This window comes from Ailuropoda melanoleuca, chromosome 14 (genome assembly GCF_002007445.2).
Source record: "Ailuropoda melanoleuca isolate Jingjing chromosome 14, ASM200744v2, whole genome shotgun sequence".
NCBI classification, from domain to species: Eukaryota; Metazoa; Chordata; class Mammalia; order Carnivora; family Ursidae; genus Ailuropoda; species Ailuropoda melanoleuca.
In genome coordinates this window covers 51,828,483-51,841,433 of record NC_048231.1, presented here as the reverse complement: position 1 = coordinate 51,841,433, position 12,951 = coordinate 51,828,483, and the positions used below count along the sequence as shown (strand labels likewise).

The following is a 12,951-nucleotide window of genomic DNA, read 5'->3' as shown; positions in this document are numbered from 1 at the left end:
TGTATAGGACTCCGGAGCAGAAATTCAAAGGCTCACTCCCTCCTCCGAGAACCCGCACGAACCAACCTACCAGACACTTCCCAGTTTCGGGATCACAGGCATCACTGTGGTTGTTGCAAATGCAGGGCACACAAGGGGCAAGCAGCGGGCGGGGTCCTTGGCTCCCATCTGGCGGGAGCCTCCCCCTGTGGTAACCAGGTGCACAGTCCTGAGCACATGCAAAAGGAAACGAAGAAACATGATTAAACAATGGACAGAGGACCTGTAATGATTCTGACACCAGTTCTACCTCTGATCACCACTTCTGATCAATATATTCTGCCACCGGTTCTGTTGTGCCGGTGTTTCTTCCCCCCACACCAAGCAATGTTTGGACACCAGCTGGAGGTCCCACAATTAATTCTGATACTACCTACCCAGAGATAGCATCTGATCTCACAGGTTAAGGGCTCAGTTCTAGAAGACTGGCCCTACCCTCCGAGTACAGATGCCAATCACAAGTCCAGACTGTTGCCTGTGCTTCTGACAACTGGCTATAGATTGGAGGTTCCAATGACCCCCTCCTTGGGTTTGATTAATTTGCTAGAGTAGAGCTCAGAACTCAGGGAAACATTCTAGTTCCTACGGCACTAGTTTCTTATAAAAGGATGTAACTCAGGAATAACCAGGTGGGAGAGATGCCCAGGGCAAGGGAAGGGGAAGGGGTCTTGGAGCCTCCCTGCCCTCTCTAGGCATGCCATGTGTTCACCAACCAGGGAGCTCTCTGAACTCCCTTTCAGTTTTTATGGAGTCTTCCTTACATAGGTATGATTCAGATCATTGGTCCCTGGCAACTGATTCAACCTCCAGCCCCTTCCCTCTCCCCTGAGGTCTGGGGGTAAGACTGAAAGTCCTCCAACCAAATGGTTGGTTCTTTTGGTGACCAGCCTCCCTCCTTAGATGATCTAGGCACTTTTCAAAAGTCACCTCATGAACATAACAAAAGACACTTTTATAGATCTCATCACTTAGAAAATTCTGAGTATTTAAGAACACTGTGCTAGGAAACAGGGGAATGAAGACCAAATATCGATTTCTTCTTATAAATCACAGTGTCACAACTTGAATAAACATTTGTCCAAAGAAGATACATAGGCTGATAAGCAGCTGAAGAGATGCTCGACATCGACCATTAGGGAACTGCAAATCAAAACTACGATGGGATGCCACCTCACACCCACTAAGATAACTCTATGAAAAAACAGAAAATAATCAGAGTTGGCAAGAATGTAGAAAAAGTGGAACACTTGTGCATTGCCGGTGGGAATATAAAATGGGGCAGTGCTGTGGGAAGCAGTATGGCAGCTACTCAAAAAGATGAAAACAGAATTACCACATGACCTAGCAATTCTTTTGAGCACAAACCCCAAAGAACTGCAATCAGGGTCTTGGTGAGATACGTGTATAGCTGTATTCATGGCAGGCCAAGGGTCAGCCCAAGCGTCCATTGATGGATGAATTAACAAAATGTGGTATATACATACAATGGAATATTATTCAGCCTTCAGAAGGAAGCGAATTCTGATACATGCTACAACATGGATGAACCTTGAAGACATTAGGCTAGCCAGTCATAAGTGAGAAATACCGCGTGATTCCACTTAAATGAAGACCCAGAATAGTCGAATTCGCTAAGACCGAGAGTAGAATGGTGATTGCCAGGGGCTGTGGGGGAGGGAGACTGGGGAGTCAGTGTTTAATAGGTATAGAGTTTTAGATTTGCAAGATGAAGGATCCTGGAGATTGGTTGTACAACGATGTGAATGTACTTAGCACTACTGAACGATACACTTCAAAATGGTTAGGACCCTAAAGTTTGTTTATGCAATATTTAACCACAATTAAATTTTTTTGAAGAGAAAACTTGTATAATTCATACAAACTCTGATCATCACTTGGGAGTTGCTCTAACAAGCCTATTTCAGCTCAGAACCAGGTAATGGATTTTTTTTTAAATTTAAATTCAATTAGCCAACGTACAGTACATCATTACAGGTAATGGATTTTAACCTCAGTCTCCCTACCTGACACGAGAATCCAGCTGTGCCAGGAGGACAGACACACTTCTCTAAGAGAGACGCCGCCTTCTGTCCCGGGTGCAACTCTCCAGCCTTCCTGCCAACCTCCATTGAAATATTTGAGATTCTGTGAAACCGTTAAGAAGTGTGAGAGGTAACATAAATGTTGAGAAAGACACTTTCTAGAAATCTAGCACATTACCTAATGAATTTGCACATACATTAAACCAGAGCTTTCCTGCCCGTTGGGGAGTAGCTCCTACCCGATTATAAAGGGAACGTGGAAGAGCACATTAGTCCTGTCAGTACCCAGTGATGGGCCCAGCCCACATGTTAGGACTTAAAAATATTACACAAAGCACGCCTGAAAGAACTCCTGAAGTACTAGCTGGGCCATAATCTAGTGGCTTCCTTTGTGGGGTAAGGACGAAATGAGCAGCTGACGGCCTTCTTGATGTGTCATGACAAAGAAATGTCGTTGAAATTTAAGGGCAGAAGACAGAACTTCTTTTGTTTCGTTTTGTTTACATTTTATCCTCATCTAAGATATCACCATTATGTACTTATATTTTGTATCCACATTAATTGGAGGATGGATAATCTAAGTCATTTTCCACACATTTCATCATATTAATGTTTAGTAAAGTTTTGGTAAGGAACCAAATATTATATTTATTACACACACACACACACTCATAAAGATAGGACGTAATATGGGTGAATCAAATCTCTTTAGTTTGATTTCAAATAAAAAAAGTTTTATATTTTAGAAGGTTCTGAGTACCTGCTTTGCTGTAATCCTTGACCGTAAGATGCTTTGATGAGGATGTACTCAATGTTGCTCAGAACAGACATAAAATCGGAGCGTGTGACAGGTTTTTCAGAAACGGAGTTAAAATACTTCCAAAAATTCTGTGGATGAGAAATACATTCAATTATATTCAGATTACAAATCCTCAGAGGCTTATGAACTTAGTCATTTTTTAATAAATTTCTCCGGAAGGGAGCCCCGTCCCGTGCATGACAGCGAGTGGAACCGAGGAAGCTCTCCTGTCACCTCCCGGGGCCGCAGCGGGGCCAGCCTCACATAGGGGCGGACAGGTGTCACCTGTGCAGGACCAGCCGCACTGCCGACTGCCCAGAGTCCGCACACACTTGCCAGACCCAAATAAGTCTAGAGCCTTCGCACCATCACCTCCACACAGATGGAGACTTGGGTACCACAAGGAAGGATTTAAGATGCAATTTGCACCAAGGGTACATAAGCCTCGTATATGGGATGTGAATTGCTTTTACAAATCTTGCTAATAAGCCCACGGGAATCCTGATCCCCGGGTCGTCCCTCTCGTATTGGCGGCGTCCAGAGCTAACCCCACACCGTGAAGGGGCCCGTGGGAAGGCCGACAGCCTCACCTCCTTCATTCCCACTTCCTGCTCTTGTCGCACTCCGTTCTCCGGGGCCGGCACGTCCACATAAATGACTTGCTTTCTGGTCCGGCCCCCTTTGAGGAGCACTTGGGGCTCGAGGTTGAAGGCGCCGAAGCCGTCGGAAGAATAGAAGGCCACGCTGTACTTCAGGCTGCCACCGTAGGCCAGGAGCTACAGAATCGTAAATGGTTTACTCTCGGACATGGCCCTGGTTTCAAACTATTTCATAAAAGCCTGCTGCCATTGGCAAGAAGTCCTGTGCCTTAAAAATACATCACATGGGTGGAATCGGTTGTCTGGAATTTGTGTCTTTTTAATTCTACTTAATTATGGATTTTTAGGTTGACTCAAGCCATAGGGCTTTTTTTTTTAAGTTTTTAAAATAATTTTTATTGAGGGATGTCTGGCACGTAAAAAGCTGTACATATTTAAGGTGCATAACTCAGTGAGCCTGGGGAGGAGGCTACACCGTGAAGCCCCCCCACCCATCAAGGCCACAGACATCCCCTACCAGAGCTTCCTCTCTGCGGTACCGATGGGGGTCAGGGCAAAGTGACAAGTCAGTGTGGTAATGGCCCTGATTACTTTCAGGCTCCTTTGACTTTAAAAGGACCTAGAGCTCTGGGAACACTGGATACATATTGGCGCATTTTAAAGATCTGGGTAAGATTTCACACATAGATTCCGATGGTTATTTAAACAAAAATGTAAGTGATGCCTTCAATACCCTGTTTTAGTAGGTTTTTACTTTCCCCATAAATGAGTATCGATTTGTTGAGAGAACCTCAGCACCTGAGCTTGTATTAATAAAAATGAAAAATGTCTGTTGAAGGACTGCATGAGGAAGGAGAAAAATAATTTGATTTGATTTTTTACATTTTTTTAAGATTTTTTTTTTTTAAGTAATCTCTATACACAACATGGGGCTCGAACTCATGACCCTGAGATCGAGTTGCATGCTCTTCTGACTGAGCTAGCCAGGTGCCCCTAAAAGACTTTCAAATGAAAATTTAATTTTTTAAGTGTTAAACTTAAATTGGATTTTTTCAGTGTTAAACTTCTCTACCCCACTTAGAAGAGGGACTATCCACCTCGGTTAATGGTCGGCTAACACAGTCCATCGTGATTTCAAGTGACACCTGTGTCCTCTGGGAAACGCGGACCGGCTCTGGGCCGGGTGGTGGCCTCACCTGGTCTCCCTGGAACTGGTCTGGCAGCCTCCAGTAAAACGGCTCTGCGTGGACATGTCGCCTGACAGTCACGGCGTCCAGGAGGACGTCAGGGGCCTGGTAATACACCCCCTCGGTCGTGCCCTGGAGGTTGCTCTGAGAAACCACACGCAGGAGGGGCTGCCCTCCGCCCAGCGTTACCTGGTCATGGAAGGGAAGAACAACAGACCTGAGAGCACGAATTCACTCCTCACCTCTGATTCGTCAGACTCCACTACTGTTTCACAGACGAGAGAGCTTCAGTGTGAAAATGGGAGTAACAGACATTGCCTTCCAACGCCAACATCTGGGTTACTAGGAAAACTGCGTGTGTTTTACACTAGCGCATTTAGGGCCAAACTATTGCTCTATTGGGGCAGGATTCAGTTATAGGAAGGAAACTGTTGTGTGTTGCAGTTTTATCTTCTCTCCAAGTAAAGATTTTGATAGATTAGCTCAGGAGCCACCCCGAGGGCCTTCAGTTCCAGCTTCATGTATTTCCTCGGAAGGCAGAAGCAGAGCTCAGATTCATAACGAACCCAGATTAGCTTCCTGCAATTTCTGAAGCTGTAAGAGCAACATTGAAAGTCTATCTCCCCTACGGTCACCCAACTTCCATGGGGGCGGGGGGTGGGGAGAGACGGTTTACAAACAGCACATTCCCACGTGTGTGACTTACTGGTGTCCTCACATAACCCTGCAGCTCCGAGCAGGCTTGTGACAGCCCGAAGCAGAAGCAGGGGGCACATCCCAGAGGGTCGTCAGCACGGAGGCCGTAAGCGCCAGCTCGACACTTGCTGCAACGAAGACCAAACACATTTTCCTAAAGGAGAGAAAGCAATAGACTTGCTTATTTTTACCTGAAAAAAAGGGACACGGTTTCTGAACAGAAATGAAATAAAACACGAAAATAATTTTGGACCCACAGACGTCCCTGAAGCCGCTGTTTCCCTAGGCAAGCTCCCTAACCTCCACGAACACCCACTCTCCTGGGCACCGTCAGTGATTCCCAAATGCGGCCAAGCATCAGAATCATCCCGGGAGCTTTGGGAATATATAGACGGCCTGATGAGCCTTCCTGGAGCGAACCCGAGACGCCACCCTGAGGCCCCAGGTGACTCTGATGACTGGGCAGGTGGCAGGCCACCAACCGGGTGATCAGTAAGGCAGGCCCTCCTGTTCTGACGTCTGTAATGAAAACTGCTATCGCCGATGCGTAAGCCAAAAATACGTTCCCTGATGTTTCCATTACTCCCAGGCCATGGTATCAGCATGAGCTTTCCCTTCCTCACCCCTAGTCAGTAATCCGCCCACTACTCTCTCTCTTCCGTCTCACCAGCACCTGGAAAAGGACCAGAGGAGGCAGCCAATGACCTCCTAATAACAAAGCACAATGGGGAAACCAGTGGAAATACACGGAATTAAGCATGATGTCGAATTCTTACATGCCGGGAAAATAAAAAACACGAATTTCCTTCATTCTGGCCAGCACATACAAAAGAATAATTACTTACCAGTTAGAAAATCACAAATCTTCTTTTATTTATTTATATTTTTTAAAAAATGGGGGGGGGGCAGAGGGAGAGAGAGAATCCCAGGCAGGCTCCATGCCCAGAGTGGAGCCCAACCTGAGGCTCCCTCTCACCACCCTGAGATCACGACCGGAGCCGAAATCAAGGGTCGCACACCTCACCCAGGCGCCCCAAATCACAAATCTTCTTGAAGCCCTGCGTTATCTATTTTAACTGTATACTCAAGATAGACTGGCTGCTCAGCCGACTGGGACACCTGACAGAGAACTCAAGAGTGTTCTTTGATTCAGTTCTATCATCTGACACTCGTAATAACCAGTAAGAGTTCCATTAAAAGAATCATCCATTGTTCTAGAAGAGTATACACAGAATTTAAACTCAAACCTAGAAGGTAGTGAGGACTACTATGAAAGTGTCTAAATCCTAGCTGCTGATTTCAATGGTTAAAGATTTCACTATTTATTTGACAGAAAGAGCGTGCAGAAGAGGGGAAGGGAGGGAGAAGCAGGCTCCCCACTGAGCAGGGAGCCCAACGTGGGACTCCATCCCAGGACCCTGGGATCATGACCTGAGCCAAAGGCAGACGCTTAACGGCTGAGCCACTCAGGTGCCCCTGATTTAAATAGTTAAAAGCCCCAAAGTCATAGTGATGAGTGTGAGATGGGGAGAGAGCGGAACGCCGAGGGCCGTTACCTTGCAAGAGCAGCTGCCGGTTTCCTCTGCACAGCTGCACAGACCCCGTTCCTCATCACAGGTATCTGCCGATGTCCCTCGCAGGTCACAGTCACAGGCTACACAGTCTGGAAAGCCTCTGTACCCCAGGGAGCACTGATGACAGTTCGGCCCACCGAAGCCAGGCTTACATTGGCAATGGCCGGTGAGCGCATCGCACCCGGGCCTGGCCGACCCAACACCACTGCAGTTGCAGGCCTGGCAAGACAAACTCACTCAATAAATAGGTATCTTTTACATTTGCATACTGTACACATGTTGGGATTGCAGGAGAACATAAACTGTGGGCACATTATGCAAATACGTGGGTCTCCATCACTATTGCACATGGATTCACTTTGCCGCGAGCCAACAGGAGGCAGCATCTGCCAGGCCGGACATCCCTGGGCACATGCACACGGGGCTGACCCTGTGACCTGACAGTCAACCCAGCAGCAGCATCTTACAAGTCAAAGTCAAGTCTGTTTTTAAGACGCAAACCATATCCAAGTTCAACTGAGGAAAGCTACACTGAAAATAGAACCGTTGAAGACTGGCTATAACCCCCAATAAAGTGACTCCTGCCCCCCTGGAAGATCGTGCACATGGCAGGGTACGTGTAAAGGGCGCTAAATAACGTCACCAAACCATCAATTCCGCAGCTGGGTTCTTGAAGAAAACTTAGAATACTGAGCTTTAGGGCGGCTGCTTCTTCCACCCGGATGCCTGAACCCGTACTGAGTTTTAAATATAAGCCGTGGAGCCGTTCAGCAGGTCAAGGTCAAGTGCACGGATGAAAGAGAAGGAGTGACACTTGCTCCATCCAAGGGCTTCCCATCCCAGTTAAGAAGGTGCAGGTGGCCGTACGTACCTGGCATCCGAGCTCGAGGTCGTGGCCCCAGTATCCGTCCTCACATTCGTCACAGGCGGCACCCCGAGTGTGAGGAGGGCAGATACACTCCCCCGATTCCGGGTGACAAGTGTGCTGTGTGTGAGCACAGTCACAGGCTACAACGGAGACACACGGCATTGTTAGGCATCGGGACCACCGTGCCATCAATGTTACAGGTTCACTCCCTTTGATTAATTATCTAAACCATCCTTCTAGTTCCTAACAGAGACCTCGTGATTCCCAAGACCTGTCCATGCCTCTCGGGAGGGGGCTGTTCCTCCTTGTTGAGAGGTGTTGTGAGAAAAGGGGTAATGAGGACAGAGAAATAGAAATAGGTGAGAAGAGCAGACACGGCCGGGATTTATGGAGCATTTATTGTGTGCCAAATGGTAAGGACTCTACGCCCAACATGAGAAGTAACTTCTGGATGGAAACTATAACTAGCTTCTCTATTTTACAGATGAGGAAACTAGAGCTAAGTGAAGTAATTCATCCAAGTCCCCACAGTGAGTAAAGCCTGACCAGAGAATACGGACGAATTAAGCATAAGGATCAGGAAACAGAGAAAAGGTATGAATTCCTACATGTTAAAAAGAGAAAAAGTAAAGGAACTTAACAGAATTAGAAGTCAAAGGAGAGCTCAGAGAAAAGTCTGGAAATCACTGTAAAGTCTCAGATAAGGAGCTCTGGAGCTTACGTGTACAGCCACCGTCCTCGTAGGCATAGAAGCCACGTGCACACCTGTCGCACTTCTCCCCAGCGACGCCCGGGACGCAGTGACACCGGCCTTCCTGGGTGCAGTCATCTGACACGGAGCCTGACGTGCTGCAGTTACAGGGCAGGCACCCGAGCCCCGCGTCCAGCCCGTAATAGCCAGGCTGGTTCACAGGAGGGGCGGGAGCGTGGGAGCCAAAGTACATTTCAGTTAGCCACTAACACTGACAAGCATGTTGCCCAAATCAAACATCGATGTTTCATAGAATCATAAAGTGTTCATGACATCACTGCCGTCCTTTGTGAACAGAATACAAACTCTGTAGGTCAGGACACCTGGCATTCACTGGGTGTTTGGGGCAGTAGCTCTTTTGGCGGTCATGAAGTCCATTTCATTTGCACCAAGGTCAAGGAATCGATTATAGACATCACTGACCACAACCGCCAGTGGGCATCTTACCAAGCACTGGTCACACTGCCGTCCAGTCACGTGGGGTTTGCAGTCACAGAGTCCAGTCTCAAGATGGCAGACATCAGACAGGGAGCCTTTTCCATGGCACTCACAGGCTAACACACACACAAGAGACATATTTGTGCCCATTTCTGGGTATGGTTGTAGGAAGAGCCCTTAATCCCCAAAGGAAAAATGTTAAACATTCATGTTTCAAATCATAAAACTACAAGAAAAAATTACTTTGCAATAACTTTAAATACAGTACTTTTCCGAAGAGCAAGCCAACCCAGGGTTGGTGGCAGGAGCCATCACACAGAAAAACCACTGAAGCTGTTAAGATAACAATTAGGAAACGATCTTAACCAATTTCATGAATTCCTTGAAATTGTAAAAACGAGCCACCAATGTTTATCAAGAATTTTCATAAAAGACATGCAGTGGAGATTTCAAAATCAATTTACCTATCTGCTCTCATTCCAATCATGTATGTATTTAGTATTTTAAAGCTCAGTTATAACAATCTAAATAGTTAAGATTACATTTCATAGTTTAATGTAAAACAGTTCCCTGTTCTAAGTCGTGAGTCACCTGTAGTTCCAATATACTCACCCTCAGGCCACACATTTCAGTCTTATCTACGGTTATAATGCTGGTGTTCGAAACTACGAAGTCCCCCACCTTTGCAAAGTGATACAATTTAATGGCTCCTGAAATGTTTAATTGATATTTATAGCACAGCTATCAATAGGGACGTCATAGAAAATATTTAAAAGCTCACTGACCAAATACCCCGAAATGCACACTATCTTGGAGCGCTTGGACTCGGGAAATGTGCGTGTTCTGTCGTATGCTATAATGATGTAAGAAAAGAGGAGGAAAACTCCACAAACTCTCTCAAACCCAAGCACGCTCCCTGTGGCAGCCATCTGCAGGGAGCAGAGCTGTGGGGGATGCTGGAAGGCTGAGAATCAGAAGCAAGGCAGTGGAGGGGCGCCTGGGTGGCACAGCGGTTAAGCGTCTGCCTTCGGCTCAGGGCGTGATCCCGGCGTTATGGGATCGAGCCCCACATCAGGCTCTTCNCTTTAAAAAAAAAAAAAAAAAAAAAAAAAGAAGCAAGGCAGTGGAATTCTGCCTCAGAAAGGCACTAGGTCCAAGACAGCTGCGGTGCGCTCCCTGGTGTAAGTGGACCATCTAGGATTCCCCCTGCAGGAGGCTGGGGAAGTGCTAGGGGCCCGCTCACCACTGCCCATTCCTCTAGCTTACCTTTGAACACTCAACTCACTTTCCTGTTAAACATGCCTCCTGGTGGGGCCTTGTTGACCCTGGACAGACTGCCCTTGCCAAGGCTGGTCAGTTTCTAGAGGGAGTGAATAGCTTTCATGCCAGAACTCCTTTCATATGCAAACAACCCCATCCAGAGCCCACACCCACAAAGGCCTTCCTACTGGGCCCTCTCCTTCCTTTGGGCTTCACTTCCACTATCCCTCTGACCTCTCACCCCAGGGCCATGCATCAGACCACCAGGGACAGCTCCCCGGCCCCAGAGCCTGCTGAAATTATTCCATTCCAAGTGACCGATGATCCTAAACTCCTTTACCCGGCCTTGCCCTTTCCTTCCTGAGGAAACCACAACAAAGGCTGTAGCCCACATCTCCCCTCCTGACCAACCTGGGGGCTTCCTGAATACCCCCCTCCCCCACCCCCAGTGCCTTGTGCGTCCCCTGTCCCCTCCTCCTGGCCTTGGCTGGCCTCGCCATTGCTAAATAAAACCTGGATTGTCAAACACTCCGCAGCATCCAACTATTCTCAGTTGTCCCCCGTAGAAAGCGTCACACTCACGTTTACTCACATGCACGCGCACACACACACACACACACACACACACACACGCTTAACTGTCGTCTATCCGAAGTCCCATCTCCCTGTGGCCCTCCCTTGCCCTTAGCACCTTCCCATTCAGCTTTCCCCTCCTGCCTCGTGGCTGCTAAAATCGCTCCTTCTGAGGCGTCTCCTAGGACGTCCAGGAGCAAATTCAAAGAGCACATTCTGGGTCTTCATCTGGCTGTGTCTTCCTGAGAGATGGGCCCCATAGCCACTCCCTCCCTCTTGAACTGAGGTGAGGGGCAACCTCTGGTTTCCTCCCTCCTTCCTGTGTCTCTCCCTCTGGTGCCCTACCTACCCCCCCCCCATCTCATTTAAAGCTTCCCCTGCTTGGGGGAAAAGTCAACGTTCACTGTATAATCACCACAAAATATTGACAATGATAAATCGTATTTATTGGACTGTCTGCGCCTGGGTCACAATCCAGTATATTTCATTGAACCTTCATTACAAACTGAGGAGGGAAGCACTATAACGTTCTCTCTTTTTCAGTGTGAAATCTGAAATTAGAGAGATGATGTCATTTGCCACAGGTCACACAGCTATTTGTACTTGTCCTTCTATGATAACAATTCTAATGGTAAATAGTAATTATTACTAAAAAATTGTTTGCTGTAGGGGCGCCCGGGTGGCTCAGTCGGTTAAGCCCCTGACTTCAGCTCAAGTCATGACCCTGGGGTCTGCGATCCGGATTGAGCCCTGTGTAGGGCTCCCTGCTCAGCGGGGAGTCCGCTTCGCCCTCTCCCTCTGCCCTTCCCCCCCCAGCTCGCGATCTCGCTCTTTCTCTCAAATAAATAAATAAATAAAATCTTTAAAAAAAAGTGTTTGCTGTAAATAATATTAATTTAAAATAGTTGCCAGTAACTGATGGCTAGGTGTTTTACATGTATTTTGATTCTCATTAGAGAATATAAAACCCCACAATATAAAAATTATAACCCCTTAACTTATTTCATATAAGGTTCCTTTAACAGGAGAGCTTGGTGGGGTCCCTACAACCTCTCCCTCTCTCGGTTGCTCCCTTGCTGCCCTGGACAACCCATTCCACATGCACCACATCCATTACCACACCGAAGCTGACGGTTCTCTGGGCTCCATTTCTTCGCTAATTCTGCTCGTCTGAATGTCCAAATGCCCCCCAACTAACCCCTAGGAATTCCCGTGTCAGCCATATTGAATACTGACACTTTCACTGAGGTTAACCTAGTAACATATAGTAGTATATTCACATGCAGGGCCTCTGGAAAGTCCATAGGAGGGATCCTATTACAGGCCTGAGAGGATTTCTAGTGAAATATCCAGAAATAATAAGAATTCGTCTCATCAAAGCTGGGGGGCGGGGAAGAGGAAATGAGAAAAAATAAAACTTGTAAATGCTTGGCAACTAGAAAGAGCCTGGACAGTGTCAGTCTATACCCAGTCCAGCTGCCTGGCCACCAGCCTGAACCCAGACCCCAGCCCTGCCTACCTGACCCCTGCTCCCCCACAAACTCCAGTCAACATAGAGATTTTCTAGTTTCTTTTCTTGTTAAGATTGATTTATTAATAGAGAGAAAGAGAGAGAGAGGTAGGGAGGGGCAAAGGGAGAAGGAGAGAGAGAATCCCAAGCAGGCTCCCCACTGAGCACGGAACCTGAGGTGGGGCTCGATGCTGGGCTTAACCTGGGTCTCGATCTCACAACCCTGAGATTAAGGCCCGAGCTGAAATCAAGAGCTGGATGCTCAACTGACTGAGCCCCCCAGTCACCCTGAGAGTTTCTAGTTTCTAGTTTCTATCTTCACCTTTACCCCCATTACAAAGGCTTTTATTGGAAACCCCCATTAACTTTTCCAGCAAATTTCTTTTCTGGCCTTGTCTCTTCTCTAGTCCACTCTGTCCTCTGCAGTGGTTCCAGACTGGCTGTCCAACATAGATCTGGTCTGATCTACGATCAGGAATGGGGCCCCGCCCCTGTTCCAGTGACCTGGAGTCAGGGACAGACGGCGCAGCCTCGGCAGGCCAGCGCTGTCCACACCAGATGTGACCTGCTTTCCACCTGTGAGCCATGGCTCCTCCCCTGGCCGGACTCTGCCTT

At 47.5% G+C, this 12,951-nt stretch overlaps 1 protein-coding gene across 1 annotated transcript in view; it reads right to left on the bottom strand.

Moving 5' to 3' along the window:
* The window catches only part of LAMA1 (laminin subunit alpha 1), a 165,711-nt gene that overhangs the window by 65,409 nt on the left and 87,351 nt on the right, over positions 1-12,951 (bottom strand). The window contains exons 20-29 of the mRNA XM_034642580.1: positions 9,003-9,109; positions 8,526-8,706; positions 7,808-7,944; positions 6,919-7,155; positions 5,373-5,516; positions 4,676-4,855; positions 3,471-3,656; positions 2,842-2,969; positions 2,064-2,184; positions 71-208 (exon numbers count right to left, since the gene is read on the bottom strand). Coding sequence (XP_034498471.1) covers positions 71-208; positions 2,064-2,184; positions 2,842-2,969; positions 3,471-3,656; positions 4,676-4,855; positions 5,373-5,516; positions 6,919-7,155; positions 7,808-7,944; positions 8,526-8,706; positions 9,003-9,109 — 1,559 coding nt within the window. The remainder of the gene's footprint in view (positions 1-70; positions 209-2,063; positions 2,185-2,841; positions 2,970-3,470; positions 3,657-4,675; positions 4,856-5,372; positions 5,517-6,918; positions 7,156-7,807; positions 7,945-8,525; positions 8,707-9,002; positions 9,110-12,951) is intronic.